This window comes from Neolamprologus multifasciatus, chromosome 15, assembly GCF_963576455.1.
Source record: "Neolamprologus multifasciatus chromosome 15, fNeoMul1.2, whole genome shotgun sequence".
NCBI classification, from domain to species: Eukaryota; Metazoa; Chordata; class Actinopteri; order Cichliformes; family Cichlidae; genus Neolamprologus; species Neolamprologus multifasciatus.
Window position 1 is genome coordinate 9,364,110 of NC_140453.1, and position 23,512 is coordinate 9,387,621.

Genomic DNA, 23,512 nt, shown 5'->3' on the forward strand with positions numbered 1-23,512 from the left:
ACTCACTGAGAGTTTGACAATTTGTTCACGGTTTGAATCAGGGGAGTCCTGCAGCATGGAAGAAAGAAAAAAAAAGACAGTCAAGAAAAAAAAGCTACAGCTGAGAATAAAAAACTTGGCATGCTATCCCGTTTCTCACCAGTAGAGGGGAAGATTTCACAGCTTGCTGACTGTCAGACCGGTGGATGGAGCCATTGTGTCGTTTCCTCAGCATCTGAAATGTGACAGAAGATGTCAAAAGAAATAGAATAAATGTCAAAGCTATAAATGAATGACATATACATTTACAAACGCTGTGATATGTATGGAAAACAAAATGATGGCATAATGTTGTTAAATGCAGTCAACACAAACCTTTTTTATGCTGCCACCGGACTTCTTTACCATTAATTCATCCACCATAGACTGGAGGCAGATACTCATCATGATAGCCTGCAATCACATCCACACAGAAACCAGTCAGATATAAAGCAGCAAGCCTGTATAGTTTGAAAAAGAACAAAACGCACTAAAAATGGCCGAGCACATAATGAGCTACAAGCAACTTAGTTACACCTCCTTAAAATCTCAGCTAAACTATGAAAAACAAAACAACACGGCTGTTGTCAGCCTTGAGCCGCAGCATTTTTGAGGTAATCCAATGAGCACTAAAGAGGATTATGTACAGTACCTTAAGAAACTAAAAAATTCTAAATACACAAAGGGAAAAATTATCTTTAATGAAAATAAAAAAAGATCTAGTTTATCTATATAAAAGTGAAACTATCCATCATCCTCCTACCTGGTCGCTGGTGATGGTGACCCACTGGAGGCGGTCCTTGCTCATCAGGTACTCAAAGGAGAGCTCGAGTTTGATTTCAAATTGACCCGAGCTGCAGGGATTGGTTGTACCGTTGGCAATTGGAACTTGCTGCAGTGACAAAAACAAAGACAAAAAAAAGTCACCTTCTCTTATCATCGACCACTTCTGATTTGCTTATTCTGTCGTGGCCCTTTTTCTTCTTCCACTTTCAATTTGTTGTACTGTGTTTACATTTGAGAATGACAAAGAAACCGATTTCAATATTTTTTCAACCAGCATCAAACTTTCAATATTAAGCGGATAAGCTCCGTAGCTGGAGGTCCATGTAAGCAGCTAAATCTCATTTTCTACCCTGCATGTCTTCTCCTTAAGCTGATATTCTTGAACTCCTGCATCACAAATGACAGGCAGGCTAAAAGATAACATGAAAGAAATATTTGTGATGGGTGTGTTACGCTCCCCAGAAATAAGCCCTCATTCCTCGTTTAAGTAGTGCCTGCCCTTCACTGCTTCACAAACCATTTCCTCTCTGGGTCAGAATGTAGCTGTAGTGGAAATGCAAGACAAACAACGGTCTGACACAGATGCACAAACACATGCACATGCTAAGTGTTTATTGTGGGTTCTTCCGAATGTAATTTGGCTACGACGGATGGGGGGCCTTGCAGAGCTACAAAAAATGAGATGTTTTGACTATTTGGCTGCTAAGGAAAGGACTCATTAAATGACTCTGACCTCTGAGAATGAGCTCAGGAATTAATCACCCTGCCTGGCAGTGTGGGGGCTCAGTCTGTAACACACAAGCTAGGATGCATTGCAATTTTAGATGTGATGCCACGTGTCCACATCATTAACTTTTAGAGAATTGTAAAAGCTTCTTTGATACACATAATGACTGTAATGCTCAAACACAAACGCAGTACAAAAGTGAACTTTTTTGCCCATCTCCATTCAAATGACATATTTAAATGTTCCATCTTTCAAATGGCAGCAGAAATTGTGCCGGTAGAGCCTCAAGTAATGCTTTTCTCAGTAGTAAAATCTGCTACGATTGGGTGAAAACACAAAAAATGCACATTTCAGCTGTTTCATGCACAATACTGGTTAATGAGATGCTTTACATTCCCAAAACAAGCCGTTTTTCTAGATGGCTTAAGAGCTGAAGTTTCAAATAAGGTAAAAAAAAAAAAAAAAATCCAATTAATGAGTTAAATTTAGCCCATTTGAAATTGTAACTTTTTAAAAGGGGATCAAATGTTTTTGAAAAATGCACAGAAAGAATAAAATCTGTATAGCTGACACTAAATATCGTTTACTATTCGTGATGCAGCAAAGAAATGGTATAAGACCATTAATTTAATCTGTGCACAAAAATAGCCGAGCGCTGATGCAATCACAAACATGAGGCTTTCCAACATTCCCGGTCTTTGTTATCTTACCTCCACTGTCTGCAAATATCTACCAAAACTACAACTAACATGTTTAGAAGTTTAAATCTATTCATCATGTGGATGAATATCATGATAATTGGTACTTTTAATGATTTCCTTTAACTGTTCTTTTTCCATGGTGGAATGATTATGCAGGATACAGCTTTAATAACCTCTCTAATCCACAGAGGGTTAAAAGTTTAGATATAGGCTTAAATATACATGCACTCACTTAAATCTTTCAATATGTGGTGCTGAAGGTCCTACAATGTCCTACAATGAAGGTCCTTTAATGAGTTAAAACTGAATGTACTTTGTCACAGACTGAGAGAGTGCTGACCAAGAAGGAACCTCCTGCTCCAAAATCGATACCTAAACTGGAATCTGTAACTGCCCACACAAACAAAATGTTTTTGTTTTTTTGCCGAGACAGACGCCCAGTTGAGAGTGACTCAGTCTTCCATCTGTAACATTTGAGGAAATGACAACAAGAGATGGTTTTTGTTCCTTCCCCCCGCCATCAATGCAACAGATAACACTCATTAAATGCTAGGCATTGGACCAGCAATATGTTTGCCTGATCAATCAATTCCAGTCATATGCTCGAGGGACTCTGGCACCATCTCATGCTGATCAATTGATTTAAGGTCACAGTTGAAACAGAACCTTCATGGATTAGCTCGTAAATCTTTGGTGTGTGATGTAGCACCATTACGCTTTCATTAGACTCACTGCCCCCCAGAAAAACCCACTTTCAATGTGTTTAATTCAGTGTTAGTGGAGCTGTTAGTACTGTCTGATAGCTTTTTTTGAGGTTTTTCTGCACTTCAGCACACTTCAGAATAAGATCATGGATAAAATGCATTAAATTTCCAAGTACAAAGAACTGTTTGTGAGATACAGCACTTTAAAAGACAAAGTAGCCAAGAAGCAAAAACACTCAGCTAGTAAATGATTTCACCATCACAACATTTACAAAAAACTCACAGATGGCTCAGATGATGCAGAGTTGACATTTAGACTGATTTTGAGTTTTCTGTTAATATAAAAGGCAAAGAAGAGGCTGTACAAGTGGTATGCTTTAACAAAGTTCTACAGACTAATGATAAAAATAGTTTCATTCACTGACTGAAAGAGGAAGCATGGAGGAGGAACAGCTCATGACCAGAAGTACTCCACCTTAATACCATAGCAGCCAGTGGACATGAAACATTGCTATTACTTTATTACTTACTGAAAGAAGTGGCAGCATTAATTCAAAGGCATGAATAACAAGCAGAAGACCAGGCTGAGACAGCAATAAGTGGTTGCTGTGATTGCCTGAAGAGACTACATCATGTCTGAGGGTAAAAAGACTAAAAGCAAAAACTGGCTTGAAATTATGCAAAAAACCCTACTGAGATAAAACTGAAGCGTGCATGTACTATCTGGTGTTTTACTTTGAATTCAGAGTATTAAAGAAAAGCGCGAGAAATAAAACTTGACATTTACACTTTTTTCTACACATGTAACTGTTTACAGAGGTGTGGAAGTACTTCCCCTCAATGCATGAATCTGCTTTTCCAACAGACAATTTGCAGTTCAAATACTGTTTTAGGTGTTAATCGATACAAAAGATCAATTCAGCACTATCCTTGTGTGGGCTGTGTGTTCGGGTAATTGGACTGATGACGATGGATGGTGTGGAGGTAAACATTTTTAGCTAGCTGTTAATGCTAAAAAACTAACTAATTGTTTCTGGTGCAATGCCAATAGCTCACTTTAGAAACAGGAGGGCCTTCATCTTGATAAAATAAAGGTACACTTAAACTCTCATGCATTCACGCTTCCACTTACAGAAGATGTGATTCGCCAGCACCTCATGCGAGTAACTTTGAAGCTCCCCTCTTTCATCTGTTCATTAGGCAGCTTGACATGGAAGTTGAGCTCATTGTTTCCGGCGCTGACGATGACTTGGCAGCCCTTCTCGGGGAAGTCAGTGACACAAGGGTCAAACTTAATATAGCCATAATATTTGAGGGTCTGGCCTAGATGGATGAACTGAGGAAAAAAAGAAGAAAAAAAAAACCAACCAAACAATTTTTAGACGTCATTTTTTTAGGCTTACCTAATCCCTGACAGAAAATTCTGAAATTCTCTCCTGGGATGTGTTTAAAAATTCATATTATGGGGCAAACTAGGTTAATTGCATAACATGGAATTCACTGGAGGAAGTATTCTCTGTGGTCTACAGATTTGTCCTAGCACAAGGGCATTTCTGAGCATCAGCTGGATTTAAGTGACAACTGGCAAAGAAAATTCAAATGGCAGAAACGTCAAAAAGAGGCACCCTTGCTTACTTCTTTCTTAGAGCCTTTCTCCTGCAACGATTTGAGCTGCCTGTGCTGGTCTTTGTTGACGAGTATCCAGCCTCGCTCAATGTCAGATACTGTCTGGTGAAGCAACAAACAGGAAGTTTATTTTTCTACACAGACAAATACAATAATTCAGGTCAATGAGTTTCCTTTGCTAGTTGAAACGACACTAAAAACGCCATGTTAACAGTGCAGCTCAACAAAATATGCATAAAAGATCAAGCTCGTTGGCACTATACTGCTTCGCAGAGGCAACGCTCAGAGGTTACAGATTCTTATCAAACTTGCCGCCCTGAAAATGCTTAATAAAACCAGACAATTGTTATTACCGCAGAGGGAAGTTACTATAATAAGAAGGACATCTCTTTTGAAAGAAGGACGCAGAGAGGATTCAAGGTGTTGCAATGTTAAAACAAGCTGACACCAATATTTCGATAATGGATGTTCCCAGGGGATGCACAAAAGCATTTGGCAACCAAAAGATGAAGCAGCTGCTGATTCAGTTTTCTTGGTGAGAGGCTGGCACCAAGCAAGCTCAATAAAATACAACAGATGCAATCTGGAAACAAATACAATCAAGTCTAATTTAAATTTTCTGCTTGGGTGCACATCTCAGCGGGAGTTTAATTTAAAACAGTGTCTGGTTTACCTAAGTGATGAAGCCTCTTACCTGGGCATAAAGCAAATTCAGGCCAACTCTGTTTTCCATTACATCACTATCATATGCCATGTCCCAGTAGCTGAAGAGACAAAAAAAAAAAAATAAGACAGTGTCAAATAAAGCAGAATTAACACAGCCAGTACCGATTGTCAACTTTGAGTGATTTGAAGAGAGCTAAGGGGGGTACTGCAGTCATGTGAAAAGCTTTGGCAGCAATAACCTGAAGTAATCATTTTCTGTATGACTCTGGCATCATTGTGAAGGAATTTTGGCCAACTCTTCCTAACAACACTGCTTCAGTTCAATAGTTTATTCACCGCTATTAGCCTCCTGCAACAGCAATCCAATAAGCTTCAGGTCTGGACTTTGACTGGGCCATTGCAACATCTTGATTTTGTTGTAGATTTATTGCTGAGCTTTAGCTGTCAGACAGACGGCCCCACACTCTAGAATACTTTGGTGTAGAGAGTCTGAGATGTAGCTCTTGGTTTTTGGGGTTTTTTTTGCAGTTTTTCTGACCATGAACAATCTGACCTCAGGGTGAATTTTGCTGGGATGTACACTCCTGGGAAGATTAGGGCATTGTGTTAACACACCTGAATGCTGCAGACCAGTCAACTGCCAAAATGTCTGCTTTTAAATAGTTGGTCTTTTCTAACATGCATGTACATGCAGCAGAAAGGAGTCAGCTGCATTCTTACTACTGATAATGCTACTATTTGTTTCATATCAGACTGATACCATAAACTAAACGTGCAAGGAGCAGGACAGAGAACAAAAGACTGCTAGCCATCAATTCACTGTCTACTATAAGCCCTATTCATATCACATGGACTTTGTACCATGGAGCAAGCAATGCAATGCAATACAATGCATTAACCCATTAACAAATCTATTTCTATGAACTATGTATTTATCAATACAAGGCAATGGAGACGTCTCTCAAAAACTGTCCGGTGTACAGTCAAACTCCATCCATGAAATGAGTGACCTATGGAGAAATCAGCTCAGTCAGTGAGTAAGGCATGCAAACATTCACCTCAAGAATTATTTGCAGCTGAGTTTGAAAGGATGTGAGTGAAATGGTATAATTTCCACACAGCACTGTGGCAATATTAGAAGTACTGCTTGTACGTTTGTGCAAAGAGATGTGTGGGAGCCCGAGGCCAGCTTGAGAATCAGAACATGATGTTGAAAAAGAAATTCAAAAAATTCTATCTGACTGAGACAGACGAATCAGATCTGGGTCTATGTCTTTAAAAAAAAGACACCAAGCACAACAGTATACAATTTAGATGTATCACTTCCTCACTGCTGGTTGTGAAATGTCTTAAGCAAACACTTTCTTTACACCACAACTGGGGCATTTTTCCTGCCCCAGTTACATTTTGTATTTACGGTTGTTCTTAAATAAAATCCTCCTTGTGCTCATGTTTCCCAACAGTTTAGCGCAAAGGTGTGAAATTTAACATGTAGGCGCTTGGCTGGGGTGCTATTAGGAGCAGTTGAATAGAGCAGTTGTTTGAGGAAATGTTAAGCTACATCCGCAATTCAAAAACGACCAGTAAAACGTAGGGCGGTGAAAAGGGAGCAAGAGAGTATGGGTGGTGGAATCAGAAGCACTGTGTTTGGTTCAGAGTCCTTTTATTTTGTCTCATCAGATGTAATGGAAAGTGCACTTAAAGACCCTGTTGAGAGAAATAGTTTTGCTTGTTGGACTGGTTCAAACCACCTCCAAAGACTGAAAATACCATAAAGCTACAATCTTACTAGTATATAAACTATATTGTACCGCTCACTAACCTTGACTGTTTTTCATAATCCTGTTTTCATTTTGTGGATGCTTTGAATAAAGCTTGGCAATAGAGAACTGCATCATACATTTTAGGTTTTCAGTGGTTTTCCTCCCTACATTCTCCCTCTTCGTCTGGATCTCATACACTGGGGGTCTGTTTTTTCTCCACCGCCACTTGTTAGTTCTATGTTTATTCCTCCCCTCACTCTTCTACACTCCACAGCGAAACTAGGTCAGCAGAACTGAGACTTTCCTTAAGGCAGAAAGAAAGTAAACATCCTGTGTACCTCCAGAGTCCACAGGAGGCAGAATAATGAAGGAAAAGAAAAAGGAGGAAGCAGATAAAAGTTATCTTGACAAAAAGCGGACAAATCAGCGGACTGGACTGTAGGCTTGAAACTGAATGAGCAGTTAGTATCTTCTAGTTTATTTAGCTGTTCCTCTCAAATAGAACAACATTAAGACTTCCCCCGTTTTTGTGACACATGCAATTCCTGGTGCACTGTTCTCCACACCAACAGCTCAGACTCAGATGGTTTTTCTGTTAATTGAAAAGTAATACAGATGTCTGCAGCAAAAAACACTGTTGATGCATTTCTTGTGCTGACATTTAGTTTCATCTGATGTTTATTGAACCCTGACCCAGTCAAATAAATTATAAACCTGAAAAAAACAAAGCAAAACACTGATGCAGCACAACAGTCTGTTGGAAATGTGACTTTCGTGAGAAGTTCAATTATATAAAATGTTTGAATCTATTTGTTTATTTTCAGGCTAAGTTTTGTGTAAATAAAAAAGTGAAAGCTGCTGATCGATGAACCCCGAGAACAAGTTTAAACCTCAGAGTAAATGATTTATCAGAACTCTGGTTATCCAGTTAATTGGTAACAAAGATGTTAGAAATTGCAACAGGCATTCTGCACCATGGGTAAAAGAATGGAAAGAAATCTATAGCACGATAAAATATAATATAAATTTGTTTGCAGTTATTTTGTCCTTTAATGTGTTGGTAAAGTTCTGGTTCAAAGATTAACTTGTTGGATCAGTGCAACTGATTGTTGTAGACGCTGTAGCTGTAAGGAATACCTACTGCAAAGACAAACTGCAAAGTGGTGAAATTTAAGTAGATGTAGAATTCATTGTCATTTCATTACATTTTCTGGCCCAAACGCACTTACTGTCAGGTCATGATCATCATTCTCCCTGACAACAAAAAAAGGCAACTTTTCTAGTAGCCCATCTTTAACCTTCTCTTTTGACATGTCTACACCAAGAGCTTTACCACAGATAAAGAAAACAAGACGTGATCAGATTCATACTCATAATGTGAACAAGAGGAGGTACATACCTTTTCCGTAAGACTATGTGAAATTCTGAGCTCCGCGAGCTGGTAATGGATACATAGGGCAGCTCAAATTCTTGCAACTTCCGCACAACTGAAAGAGGAAAAAAAAGCAGAATTTGTCATAAATGTAGCTCAGGTACCAAAGACATGGATAACAATGTCTACAACGGGGAAGACACCATCTGTGCAGGCCCCAGCAGGATAAAACTTGTGGTAAAATGTGTGTGTGACAATACTTTTTTAAAAGGGCTCTTGTGTACATGCACCCAGAATCTGCAGCTGTTTTATTGCAGTCAGTTCCCTAAGGAGAGTAAAGCAGACTGAAGGTCATTGCTGCTGCTACTTTGTTTTCACCCATCAATAAATGTGCTCAGTGCACACACACAAATACACACAAATCAGATGACTAAAGAGCCCTTTAGTTTACCATTAGGTTTATAAAAGTGTATTCTGTCTTTTTTATGGGCAGAGGGGCTGTGTACTGAAAACAGAAACACAGAGTAGTTACTTTGATGTTGAAAATTATCTGGCATAAAGAGAAACAAACTCAATACTTAACATGTAATGGGACATTTTTAAGCAAAATAAATCATCTCCGGAAAGCTAAAAATGCCACAAAAAGCAAATGAGAGCAGCACTAATTCAAACCACATCCTGGCTCTTGTCAACATGTCCGTAATATTTTACATTATATCCTGACTAACACACCGACCTCAGGGAAATTACTGCCTGAATTTTTCTCATTATCCTGTTATGTCAATCATCCCACCATCAGTTCTGCTTGATCAATGACCTGCTGCGTAGTTAGCCATATTTAGCACATGCCTCTTCTTTTTCATATCACTCAGCCTCAGATTTAAATGGCAGGATGAACAACACGTCTGCAAAATATACAGACCCCTCTGAGTTCATCTGGGTTCACTTCCAGCCTGGTATCGATGGTCTGTGAGGCGAGCATGTGGCAGGTGGAAACCATGAGAATCTCAGACTGTGGAGAGGTTTGACCTAAAAGGGCTCTCTTCCTCTGTCACTGGGGTATACATGAATGTGAATGCTAATACTTTGCAATGATGTGCGTCAAGTGAAACTGAGCCACATGAGATGTGGCCATTTGGTCTTTTGAGGGGGTCCTGTAAGTAACATTGACAACAAAAACACAATGGACAAACCACATGCTAACTGCTACAGAGTCTTCACAAAATGTACATGGGCAAAAAATTATTTTGCCCTGACTTGAAACAGTATCACTGTGTATTTCCATTTACAGCGTACTGTTTTTAAAAAAAAACACATTTATAATGTGCTGGAAGTCAACACTCCTCTTGCAGTCTGGAAAAACAATAACTTTACTAATCAGACGCCTGTAAATGTGGTACCACTCTGGAACTGTTGGTAAACCACAACATGCATTTCAGCCGAGAACACTGCAAAGAGGATGTTGTGCGCAGTCACACTCCAGCACTACAAAATGTTTTGCATGCACCAGCCAGCAAACAGCTGACTCTCACTGGGAGTCAGAACACCCCCCAAAAAATTAATTATACATTCTAGTTAGAGACTTAGAAATACAGCAGAATTTGGATTCAAGATAAACCCTCTAGAGGCGATACACAGCTTTTCTTTTTTCCTCAACTAAACTGAAGTATTTCTCAGAACAGAGAGACAAACACACTCAGCCGTATTCTTGTTGCCAGAATAAAATTCCCTGCGGTTCCACAGGAATCTACTCTCTAGCAATTCTTAATGAAAGTTTAAGTGTTTACACCAAAATCCTACTTTCAGTTCAGTTCAGTTCATTTTTATTTCAAACATTTCAAACATGAGCCTTCACAATAATTACAAAATATTTCATTTATTTCTGTGTGATTTGTGTCTTCTGAGAATCGTCTCTTTTGGTTACTGAGAAATGAATTCCAGCTAGAACATAAATAATCTGCAGTAATAAATGATGGCTCTTTTTTATGGATCTTGTTAGCTGGAGAGATAATCCTTAAAACATTTGCTGGCAAACTACACTTTCAGCTCAAAAGGATTTTTGCTATAATTTACTTTACTTTACAATTCTTATCAGGGAACATTTCTACAGCTTATGTAGCAGGCAAAAGAAAACTTTCCAGCAATAACAGAAACGGGAGGATGCTGCACAAGTTCAAGTTGCTTTTATGGCTCTGTTTTTATGATTTTGAACTTACACGATAAACTTCCATCCACACCTTCACGAACCAGGAAAAGACTGAAGTAACCAACAAGGTCATCTGGGAGGTCAAGCTTTGTCGCAACAGCCTGCAGAAACAATAACATTTAATTTCAGTGACATTCAATCAATCGTTTCATCAGAGCTTTATCTTTCAGAAGGTTAAAAAATGAGCAGATTAAAAATACTACACTAAAAAACCAAAGAGATAAAAACAATATAAAAAAAATAGATTTCCATTAAAAATAAATAAATAGTATACTTATGTTGACAATTTGCTATAGCTTATTCGGATGATTAATAGCAGCTGGGACAAAGCCATTTCTGTAATGCTTTGAGACTGCAAACCTGAAATTACTAAGGGGTGGGAGTCATTGTTTGGCTGATTGCTTAATGGTCATCTTCTGCAACTGTTTGATATAAATAGTTTAATTAAGTTAAACTGCAATTTGCCAATCAGCTTCTCTGACTAGTTTGACTGCATCAGTTTGTTCCTGTTCTTCAAAGACAGGTTACCGTATCATGACACCAAAGAAAGAAGATTAAACTGACTCAATAAAAGATCTATGAAATAGATAAAACTGCTCACATTCCACAGTTTGACCTTTAATGTTTTTGGCATCAGGTGTGATGGAATTTTTGCTGAACTCCACAAAGCAGTTTAGTATTGCTGACATATTTACTGAAATACAAGAGCTTCCTTGAAAAGGACATCTGGATGGGAGCATATGTTGTTCTATAACCCGTTTATACCTTTCAGCATTAATGGTGCTTTTCCCAATTTGAGAGCTGCCAATTCCAAAGGCACTGATTCACCTCCACGCCATCAAAGATGAATGCTTTTCAACTAACCCTTGATAACAAGCCAGACGGTGTCTCATCTTTAACCCAGAACATCTGTGTTTTCCAAAAAAAGAACTTTACTTTTTTTTTTTTCTTCATCTGACCACAGAACAGTTTCCCACTTGGATTCAGTCTATTTTAATTGAGCTTTGGCCCAGAATCTCCAGATTCTTAAAATCTTTTGATATTATATACTGCAGATGATGAGATATTCAAAGTCTTCACAAAGTTACATTAAGGAACATTATTCTAACATTGTTCTGCAATTTGTAGATGTGGTTCTTAGCAGATGGGTAATTCAAATAAAACAATATGCCCCAGTTTAAAATCAGATTTGTTTTCTGTGCTCTTGTGTGAATAAAATGTGGGTTTATGAGATTTTTTTTATTTACATTTTACACATTTCTGGATTTGAAGTTGTAATTCTCATAATTTAACGGTAAACAAACCCAAATGCAAACCACTGGTAGAGTTTTTGAACTGCTGAGACAAAACAAACAAACAAACAAACAAACAAACAAACAAAAATCTAGCATTTTAGTTAGTAAAATAATTAAGCAATACAACATTGAGGCAGAAACCCTGACTAAAATATACACCATCTGTGTGCTCTGACAGCTGCTGTTCTGATCAGAGGTTAACTGTGGTTAAACTTTCATAAGAGACTCGAACAAGTTTGATTTACAGCCAAGATCGACAAAGTGCACGCCACTGAGGCATCGCCATGTTTACTGAGATGAGTTAGAGTGTGTACTTTAGTGTGTGTTTATGGTGAATAAAGTGTACAGGTGAAGTGCATATACTGAATGGTTTGGACATCACCATGTTTCGCACAGATTATTAAAAAAAATAATAAAACAACAACAACAAAACAAGTCACATGTAATAAAGCTGTTTGATAATAATACTGTATATTTGTTTCACTGGCACATTGTAATTGCTCTTTTGGGATTATGGCCTGAAAGCTTAAATAGGCCTGTTGGGTATTTTCATCATGCCATCAAGTGTCTTTAGAGTGCTTAGATTTGTTTTCTTTCCATCTGTCTTGGTCGTGTTCCAAGTTTTCCTTAGTTTTGATTGTAGTAGGCCAGACTTTATAAAGTGCTTCGTGAAATATTGCTGTACTGAGGAGGTGCTATACAAATAAACATGGCTTAATTTGACTTATGGTATGTAGTGCCTCAGAGCTCACAGGAGATTGTAAAGCAATATTGCCTGCCTGAGGCAAATCCCTGGTGTCTATCAGATCTGTTATGAAGAGCTCAAATGCCTCTAGGTCAGAGATGGCCATACCGATTTAAATGAAATAAGCAATGGGCCACACTTTAAATAACTGAACTAAAACATGGCCACCGGTTACAATGAAAATATTTATAACTTGCCTAGATGCCTACATAAATATTTAAAATACGCTACGTTCTGGTAGTGTCCTGGTATATACGCTACTGCATGGGTCACTGATCAAACACACTGCATTGGAATTGAGTCAAATAGCAGCGCAAACTTATCTAGTTCATCCAATTCCAGCCCTCAGGGCTGAATTTTGTCCATGTGCTCTCCAACCAAACACACAGAACTAATAAAAAAAGTTGAAACCAAACAGATAAAAGTTTAAGACTTTAGTTTCTTTTAACTATATCAAGATATGGAGCTGACAGCAGTATTCACTTATAGTTTTTTCATGTAAATATTTTTCTGTCTAAGCAAGATTACAACAAACATGGCACTTAAAAAGCACCGTACTGTGCGAGACAGTAAAAACATGTTTACTCTCGCTTTAAACGTCCAGCACTTACATCAAGCACATCTTCCGTCTTATATGATGTGAGAATGTTGACTGTGACCTTCTGGCCATTACAGAGGCAGATGTCTATTGCAACCTCTTCTGTGGGGATCTGCTGGGTCTCCTGTGGAAACAACAGGAAACAAAAGGATTGAATTCAACATATCTGGGACTCTCCACCATTTGACCTTAGAACTGAAGAAGCCTCTCGGATGAGAGGTGAAACGTCTTCAAGTAACTTAAAGAAGTCCAGACGCTTTTCTTTGCAAGCTCCTTTGACTACGATGACCTGGATGACTGAGAACCTTCACAAACATATTTCTGGGTGAGCTACATGTTTTCATTCCCATCAGTCAACAACAAAAATCACACCAAACCACACAGATGGAAAAACTCTGTCTGGTTAGAGGGGAACACCCCCCCCCCCCAAACCCTTTCCATGACAATAGACGACCCTCCACTGTAACATTTTCTCAAACACAAATTTATAATGCACTCCAAACAAAATTTAATCCTTTCAGTCTGATCACTTTTATCTTTACTGTCAATTTTGACATAAGAGCTTAAAAGATGTTCAAAGTATGTTAAGGTTTAACTCAAATGGAGAAGGAACAAAGGCAATGGCTCACATATGGGAATTATTTAGTGACGCATATAAGAATAGCACGTGTGCAATGAACAGTCCACAATAACGAGTAATTAAATATTTTTAATTATTAAAATCACCTTTAATTATTCACTAACTTTTTGGGGGACTGGACAACACTAATCACACTCATTTTCTTTGTAATTGATTGTTATCTACATACTGTTTGGAAAATATGAAAATATTTACCACAACTTTACTAAAGTGTTGCCTTGTTTTGTCCAAGCGACAGTCAAAAGGAAAAACCCCATAAAGATATTCAAAAGCAGGGAAATGTTTATTGGGTATAGTGCTACATGCAGTCTTTTGTTTTGGATAACAAACTTGCAAGAGAAAAGCCACAATATGACTACACATTACAAAACAATTTTAAAAAAAGCACCATTCAACAAAAATGCTTACTTAAAAAGGTAAAAGCAATATCATTATGTAAGAAAAGGCCTCTAACACTAATTAAACCAAGTGTGCATTAAAAAAAAGAAAAGAAAAACGTATGATAAGATGATTAAATAATCTCATCGTTTATATTAAAGGTGCAATCTTGAACTGGATGACTCCAGCTTCTCTCTCTTGTCTTCATGGCTAAATCATCTATCATCTTTCCTTTTCCCACAGCAGGGGGTCTCTGAGAGCACAGAAGGCACAGATGAAAAATCTACACTGGGAGGCAAGTCATCTCCTATTCCAGACCTGCTTTCCTCACAGTACGTGAGAGAAGTGACATAAACACTGACTCTAATGTGCTAATCTGAGAGGAGAAGAGGGCGGAAGAAAAACAAAACAGGAGAATGGGTGCGATGTGGCTGCAGATGGATGAATCTGAATGGATTTGCAGCCTCAGGTAATGCAAGTCACAGACTAAATGATGCAACCTGCTATGAATAAGTTATGAATATACCATCCATTTGAAATGACATAGAATCAGCTTAAACTGAAAACCTGCTTAGAATTTTTGGTATGGAAAAAGCTTGTTTTGAGCTGGATGTCTCTCACACAGACACACAGTAACTAAGTTGCTGTGTTTAACAAAAGACTTGTTACATGATTCATGTTATCATTTTCCATGTTTCAGTATGCAGGCCAGTCTTGATCTGACACATCTAACCAGAAGCTTACAAGTACAGATGACACAATCCAAGAAAGTGTATGTGTGCTGCTGCGATAGACAAACAGCAAGAACAGCACTACCTCATTTCACCGCAATGTCAAAGTAATTACTAGTGAAGCAGAAATCACTGCCTCAGCATTTTAGTATAAGGTGCATTGCTCCTTTCAGACCTATTGACCGACAACCTCTTGATGCAGGTTAGATATAAAATAACCACCAACCTGTTGGGCCTTCCTTAAGAAACTGTTGAACAACTCGCTGGCTCCAAGCAAGGGATCCTGACGGACTGAAAAAAACAAAACAAAACAAAGGACAGTAAAGCAATAATTGAAAGTAACACAACTACATGAATGCCTAACTGGTGTTGGTATGCAATTTTGGGGGTTACTCATAAACATCAATGTTTTTAGGTGGAGCCACTTCCCATTTCTTAGTTTTCTGCTTTTTGAGCTTGCTATTGTGAAGTAGGTCACACCTTCCAAGTTATTTGTAAAGGCAATTTAGCTTAGCGCATAAAAACTTTATGAAGGAAGGGCTGACCTCTGGCAAAGGATCAATGATCTTAACTGCCACTAACCAGCTCCAACACACCATACTTAGTAAATAAAAGGCCGAATGAAGTTTCAGTGGCAAAGCAGAGCATTTAACATTACATACAATATGACTAAGTGTGAGCATATGTGTGTCATTCTGTATACTAACTTCACAAACTCTACTTGACAAAAAGGGAAATTTTGGAGCCATCTGCATCAGTGCATATTGTGTTTGCGTCAGTTTATTTTCCATAACTATGTCAAAAGCCATGATGTAACCTAGTGAACTTGTAGCCAAGAACACCCTGAATGCGTATGCTCCCAGACTATGAGCAAATATGCACTCAAACAATGATCCCTTGTTCTGCTGTAACTTCCAGTGCTTGAAAGGATTAAAACCAACCCTCCACGTTGCTGCCAGTTGCACTTATTTGTGTATGTGTGTACTTAGATAGTTCACCTTTGACCTGTTTACACAACGTGTAATATGCCGAAAACCTCTCGAATTGAAATACTCTGAATGGGTTTACTGACCTGATGCTAAATAAGCTTTTAAAACTGTCACGAGGTGTTCCACTTGGTTTTACCATGCCAAGATTTTAATTATTCTCCATGGTACAAAAGCCGGGTATTTTTCCTCCAAAAAACCAACCAAACAAAAAAACAAAAAACAAAAACCTCTCTTTACTAAAAAATTCAAATCAATAAAAAAAATAATTTCAATTACTGACACTTTCAGATTTGAGATTCTGGGTCTCGATATTTTTATTCATAAGGTGTGTCAACATCTCACTCCCAACTGAGGCTTTGTATCAGTGTCCCTGCTCAGACACTCTATGCCCAGATTAACAGTTATTTCACACTTATGTGGCATGAAGAGAACAGTGTATGTTTGGACTCCCTGCAGACACCAAGCAAACTTGTTCTTGTGATTGCTGTGGGGAAAGCTCTCAAGGAAACCGTGTTTGTCCTGCAAATATTCTGTTTTAAAAACACAGGCTCGTTATACACACACTACTAAAGAGGGGAATGTGTGCAACTTAAAAAACACTATCTAATTTAAACACTGGTTTAAACAACCACTCTGCATCTGAATGAAGTGAAATACAATACAAGCCATCTGTGAAAAGTCCATTCTGCATGAATAACTTACTAGCTTGCATGTATTTCTCCAGCTGTTCTCTCCTCTGTTCGACCTCAGCAGGGGTCAGTGTGAAGATCTTCTTTGGGGGGAAGGCAGGCACCACATTGCTTCCATATTCTTTCTTTATCTGTTGATGCAAACCACAAGTTGTGAAGCTCGGAGGGAACAAAGAGTCGGCAGTCTTGGAAAAAACAAAACCTCGCTAAACCAGTATTTCTCTGGTTTTAAGAGAAAACAGAGTTTGTTCAAGCAGTCTGCTAGCTACATTCTTATTTTAACAAAGCCATAATTACTGAAAAGAGATTTAAGTTTAAACTATTAAAAATGATAACTTTGCTACAGAACAACAGTCTTCTGAATTAAAGAGCTGTGGATTAATTTTTCTAAGAGGTACATTGAGGTTGTTTGAGATGAATCACAGGTTTATTTTAAGCACTGTTTCAACGGCTAGCTGCTGGAGTTTCCGTGCATAACAAACTCAGACACACACACACACACACACACACATCTGGAACACTGAATGTCTAGTCATTCCAAGTTTACTTTGTCTTCCAGCTTCTTGACTCATTTCTTTCCATTTTCTATCATCTGAGCACTGGTAGCTTGAACCATTGAAGTCTTACACCATTTGGTGTCTGATCTAAAAATCAAACACTTTTATGTGGTTTAATTTTTAACCTGCATATTGCTGCAGGTATGCTATGATGAAGGCAGACCACAGCGAGTGCTAGAGGAAAAGAGGCCATTTTCACCTCTGCATATTTCCCTGTGGTATTTTAAGTATGCCAGAGGCAGCAACTGGTTACACATACAAATAAGCTTTCACAGCCACACACACCGAGCACAGGTTGCAGATTCATAAAAGTCTGTCACATCTGAAATACATGTGAGCTCATGCGGAGCATTTTTGGCAGAGCTTGTCCTGTTTTTTTACTGTTTGCTTTAACAGGATTTGAATCTAGCACAGCTTCTGCCGTGTTGCAAATCCTTACAGGAGAGAACACATGAGAAGCACTTAAAAAAATCTAATTTTCTGAGCAATAACTGAGACGAGTGTGTGCACCACAATCAAGTGTGGAGTGTTTTGGGGTCATGAGTATGCCACAGGAAGCCCTTTGGGGTTGATGCTTAAAGATTTGAGTGTGTCTTTCCCACTCCCTGTTGCCAGGCAACAGCAACTGTCAGGATGATAACACAGAGTTGAGGATGGAGATTGTAAAGTTTGGCCTTAGCTCTCTTAGTTTGTAATGTGTATAAGCAAAAGGGGCACTGGGCACTCCTTTAGGGCCATGTTTTATACTGTTGTATACATTTTAGTGCACAAAGCACTTAAAAACACATCTTTACAAGAAAGAAAAACACATGTAAAACACTGAATACACTAATTGCCTATTAACAGCTCTGAAATATCAGTCTGTCTGTGTGTAAAGCTCAGCTGAGGCAGAGACAAAACAACTCTCAAGAACAGACAACTCAACACTTTCCCACCACATTTCTTTTTCAGATTAAATTCCTTTTCCCAGCAGGTAAAGTGTAAGAAAGGCCAAGAACATTCTTTCCATGTCACACACCCCCACCCACCTCCCCCATAATACTGTCTATTTACAGCCAATAGCTGGAACTCTTGGAAAAGCGGAAGCCAAAGACTTCAAGGCATCGTAGTCATGATTTAAAGTGACGGGAGGCTGGCGTATCGACCGTATGACACAAATATGAGTAAAAGGTCACCATGGGTGGATGTGATGGCATTTATGTCAGAGCACCGCACATAAAAACGTGCTTTGAAGCACACTGACAGTGTGGTTGGTATATTAACATGGCTGAAACCTTACCTGTTCATGGAGGCCAAGAAGTTGGCTATAGCGTACCCGACAGTGCAGCACACCATTGACATGGATGTTGTAGGCCTGTGGGGACAGACATAAGGACAAAGACTATGTAAAAAAAAAGCATAAAGCGAGTGCTGAATTTGTTTCTTTAAATGCACACCTAACAGTGATTTGGTGACTTCAGAGGCATTGTGTTTGCATGGAGGAAATAAAACCACAACTGCTGAAAGACGCTGGAAGAATCAGCATTTACCACCCTGTACCTTTAGCATCAAGTTTCACTACTGATTTCATCTGATCATCCCACTACAGTGTGCTTCCTCTGCTTTTGTTTTCTTAGACCAAACAAATGAAGTGTGAACTGGATTCAATCATATTCCAGCGACTTCCATCCAAAGAGGAAAACAGAACCTGCTGCACAGTTTTCAATCCAAACCTCATCCAGACATTTAATATAGAGAGAAAGTATTTCATGTGGAATCTTTAACTCCCTCTCTGGAGACACTTTGCTTGTTTTGACAGGAGCTGTCACTGAAAACTCCTCCACAAAACAACCACTTGGAGCTAGCAGACCAAAAATCTGCTTGCCTTCATGTTGAGAGCCAGCCACAGAAAGCAAGGAAGAAATTTTTCATGTCATTAAGTACGATAGTAAACCAAATATACATAAAAATGTAATGCATCAATTACAGAACAACCTACATGGAATAATCCTATTAATATTGTGTTATTTACCCACTATTTATAATTTGAGAATTATTATTTCCTCCTTCATATGCTAAAAAACAAACAAAAAAACAAAAAAAACAATCAGCTTCCAGCAGGCTGTGCACAGTGATAAGGGAACAACAAGCTCACTGAGAAGACTTCATATTTGGATATCAAGACATAAACTGCTGTAGTGCTTTAATCCTCTTCCCTTTCTATCTCAATTAATTCTTGCAGTCAACATGGTGGGTCATCTGTCCACACAAAAGGAATTTTACAGTCTTCTGACTGCACATGTACATGCTCTTGCTGAACTGCACAAACAATCAAAGGGAAAAAACAAGAATATCACGCCAAAAGTTGTTCTTGCAAAAGAGGAAGGCTTGGACAAAAAAAAATATGTCTGTGTAGGCAGGATCCTGACAGGAAGGAAGAATGAGTATGCAGAATGTCTTGGCTCTAAAAATGCAAAAGTGCAAAAAAAAAAAAAAAATACCGGAGTTTTTTTTTGGTGGCTACAAGCAGTTCAACTTGGGGACAGTTCAAGAGGCTGTATATATTTTCCTACATATTCCCACACTCATCTTTGTTTCTGCACCCCAAACTCTTATAAATGTATTAAATAGTGTTACATTTTGATCCTAGTTCCTCATCATGTTTAAAAGCTTTTGATTTCATAATCCAGCTGCTAATCTAAAATTTGTGTCATAATAAAGTTTCTTAAAGGAGTGAGATGCTGTCTGATCCCATTGCTGTAATCAGATCAAAACACTGAATGTTCAGTCCTGAGAAAGACCAAATTTAATATGAGACGCCCTTATTAGAAACAAAACTGTCAGTGTTTTTACTTTTTTTCATCACTGCCCACTTTAACCCCTAAAATCATGTGTGATCTAATCTTGTGAACCAGTATCTGTGAGAGGATTTCCAAGATACCTGCTACTGTTAGCACATTTTAGGGAACCTCTCTGTGTCTCTAAGTTTATACATCTGGCTCAGTACATGGAGCCAACTGACACAGCTACACTGTTGAGCACAGCTTTCATGGTTTCAAAAAACAAAACAAAAACCAAAGTAATACAGACTTTGAATGATGAATAATGAACTAGTTTAGAGCTAAGTCTAAACCTGTTCCTCATCCTGAGTAAATGAGTTATCGTCACTTAATGTAACACCAAAGTCTCTTGTTCTCATATCCACAAACACTAAAAAAAAAAATTAGGTTGAGATAAAGGCAGAAGTGTAATAGCGGAAAAAAACAACAACCCAGGAACACTGCCATAAAAAAAAGAGGCCTTTTTAATTCTAAGAAAGCCCTTTGCAAACGCTGCAAATTCTGCGGCTTACTGGTTCCAAGGTACACAACCCATCTCTCAGTGTTACAATCAAGCAAAGTCCCTTCCTTTCAGCTGGTTATGGGAAGGTCACAGTGACAGTCACAGGACTCCCAGCTGAGAGGTGAAAGGCCTTTGCTTTTCCCACCGGAGTACATGCTAAAAATGTGCTTGGCTAGTTAGAGATACGTCAGAGAACGACATCAGTGAGGAACGCGTGGAGAACACTGTAAAGAGGGAAATAATTCTGAATTATTTGGCATGTCCACTAATTCTCTTGCAAAGCCTTTTATGTTTATTTCCCAATTCTGTGCCAATTCAAATATTATTATACTTATTCCAAGACTTTCTTCCAAATACACAGTCAAAATGGAAAATACTCATTTACAGGTGTATGACAGTGAGAGCAGCCAGAGTAATGTTACATTAAAATCAGATGACGCAGTGTTTGTGTTTTTTTAAGTACACACACACACACACACACACAGGACAAAGGGACCTGACACAAAAACACTTTTAATAAATACTATAGACACTGTTTTCTATAAAAATCCTGAATTATTAATTATTTGTTGCACGACATCAACACATGAGGAGAAGCAAACTTGGGAACCAAGAACAGGTTCCAAATGATCTGATCCATCAGAGCTCTGAGCTTTCCAGTTCCATTCATCAATGCTGGCAAGGTTTTCTGACAGTCGCACATTGCTAAACAATGACGTCCCACTCGTGGCAGTGGAGCTCTTGCACATCTGAGTCAGATGCAAACCTTTTTTCTACTCTGTGTTCAGAAGTAATGAAACTGTTGTACTTATGCCATAAACCTGCAAAGGCCTACTGCTAGGAACAAATAAGAAAATGGATCAGGAATGGAAGCACAATTCATAATGACATCTTTAAAATCATTATCCATCTCAACTTGAACCCAAGCAGTTTTCTGGCAACTTGCAATCACCAATAGATCATATTTATCGTCTCTGTCCAAGTAATCAAGCAACACAAGGAAGAAATCTTTTGAGTTGACGCAAACTTTGAGAAATAAACACTACATCTGGCAAACATTAATACAATGTATCCTGACTGTCAGTCACTGGGTTTTTCATAAATAGCAAAGAAAATGGTGCTATTACTGCTGTCCTTGATCAACCTTCACAAAGGCTACCTTCAGAACACAGCAAAGCACAATGGTAATTCATGTTTCAAACAACATTAAACACAATAAGAAACAGAAAGAAGAAAATAAACATAAAGATTATGCTGCAGCTCCCAATGTGCTTTGAAGACTACCATAGTTTAGACTGATATATATAACTGCTAGTTAAGGGATGAAGTTAAAGCAATGCTGGCTGTATTCTCTTTTTCTAAATAACACGGGAGATGGCAACATCATGGTAAGCAAACCTCAAATCTCACTAAGAATTTAGGTGCTGGCTCAAACCTTTAAAACAAAAGAGACTTTGTTGTGGCTGATTTGAGGCTATAAAGAGACTGGGACACATGCAAGTTTGTGCATAAAGCTTTAAGGGTAAATCACAGTGTGTTAAACTTCAGACATGGCATAATGATGCTATATGTTTATACTGTAGAACTAATTTTCTCCGCCAGATGAAGGTAAAATGGCAGAAACTGTGTTGAACAGGATAAAAGCCACATTACTTTTCTGTTGATGTCTCAAAGAATCATGCTAAAATAATTTTTGCCCAATTTGCTCAAATTTTATTACAACAAATCAAGTTTTTATTCACCTATGCAAAGCATCAATGACATGATTACACAGTAATGTTTATAGCTGATTTATAACCCAGCAGTTCCGCCTTCCCAATAATTTGTGCACAGTAAACACTGGAGCCCGTGCCGCACTGACATTAGCTCGACATGTGGGCAGCTGAAACAAGCATTAACACAGTCTGTGGTTAAAGCGGGTACAACAACAACAAAAAAAGAAAGACACAACGTCGTGCTTACCACGTAGGTCGAACCGTTTTCTCCCGAACGAACCTCTGTGTCGGGTATGGAAAAATGCATCTTAGCTCGAAACACAAGCAGCTCCCAGATGATAAGTCCTTTAACGCCACTACAGTCTGCGATGGAGAGGACACCACAGTTTCCCCACAAAGTCCACTGCAGTGACTAACGTCGGTGACTACGGAGGAGGAGGAGGAGGAGGACGACGAAGAGGAGGAGGCGTCTCTCTCTCGGTTCAGCCACTGGTTTGAGAGTCCGGGGGGATACTGTTGCCGGACTACAGGGCGACTGCTTACGACTTTATTATGTGGACAACAACTCGCGTACCAAGTCGCACTGACGTTAAACTTCTCCCACGTCAGTGTTAAACTTTTCCCTCTGCCGTTCGAGTAGCAGCCATGTTGCAAGTGTAATTACACCTTCACTGTTAGCATTACAATATCCTATTAACTCACTTTAGGCAAGTTGTAAGAAAACCTTTAAAATCACCTATTTGTTAAAAACCAAAAAAAACCAAAACTCAGTTTCAAGCTGTGCAGTCGATTGAGTTCGTTAGCGTAACCAGATGAAGTTGCTGGATAAAAGGTGCAGTTGGTTCTTGCAAGCCCAAGAGCGCCGCACAGCCCTATGGTAAACCTTTCGAAATATGTGAGCGGACAGTTTTACTTGAACGTTTTCTGCTTTCCCGACGTCCTACCTTTGCTGAAAAAAGTTTAAACAGCAACAAGGTATATACATAGAGCAAATGTGACAAATATCGCGTAAGAAACCAGAGGCTACCCCACCGTCCAGCCACTCTGTGTTCAGCGTACGTATTGGCCGATCAAGGTTTTGGGTCAAACCATCTTATCGTCGGCACACGGGTGTATACTGCAGTTTATGCAATTAAAATAACACAAATTCACCCCCAAGACATACAGTTATTTTAATTTATCGCACAATATTTTGTAAACACAACACAAAGGGTATTTTCTGTATTAGAATTAGTTTTACTTGAAGTCCGCACGTTATTTGATCCAATCCGTTAGTTGGTCCAAT

The 23,512-nt window shown here is 38.7% G+C and overlaps 1 protein-coding gene across 1 annotated transcript in view; it reads right to left on the reverse strand.

The window, feature by feature from the left end:
• snx17 (sorting nexin 17) overlaps positions 1-23,302 on the reverse strand; it is a 25,336-nt gene extending 2,034 nt beyond the window's left edge. Inside the window, exons 1-14 of the mRNA XM_085133034.1 lie at positions 22,475-23,302; positions 18,471-18,545; positions 16,648-16,765; positions 15,183-15,247; positions 13,221-13,331; positions 10,580-10,670; positions 8,391-8,478; positions 5,257-5,326; positions 4,572-4,664; positions 4,069-4,272; positions 782-910; positions 355-432; positions 140-214; positions 7-48 (exon numbers count right to left, since the gene is read on the reverse strand). Of these exons, the coding sequence (XP_084989160.1) occupies positions 7-48; positions 140-214; positions 355-432; positions 782-910; positions 4,069-4,272; positions 4,572-4,664; positions 5,257-5,326; positions 8,391-8,478; positions 10,580-10,670; positions 13,221-13,331; positions 15,183-15,247; positions 16,648-16,765; positions 18,471-18,545; positions 22,475-22,534 (1,299 nt within the window). The 5' untranslated portion in view covers positions 22,535-23,302. The remainder of the gene's footprint in view (positions 1-6; positions 49-139; positions 215-354; positions 433-781; positions 911-4,068; positions 4,273-4,571; positions 4,665-5,256; positions 5,327-8,390; positions 8,479-10,579; positions 10,671-13,220; positions 13,332-15,182; positions 15,248-16,647; positions 16,766-18,470; positions 18,546-22,474) is intronic.
• Positions 23,303-23,512: the final 210 nt, after the last annotated feature.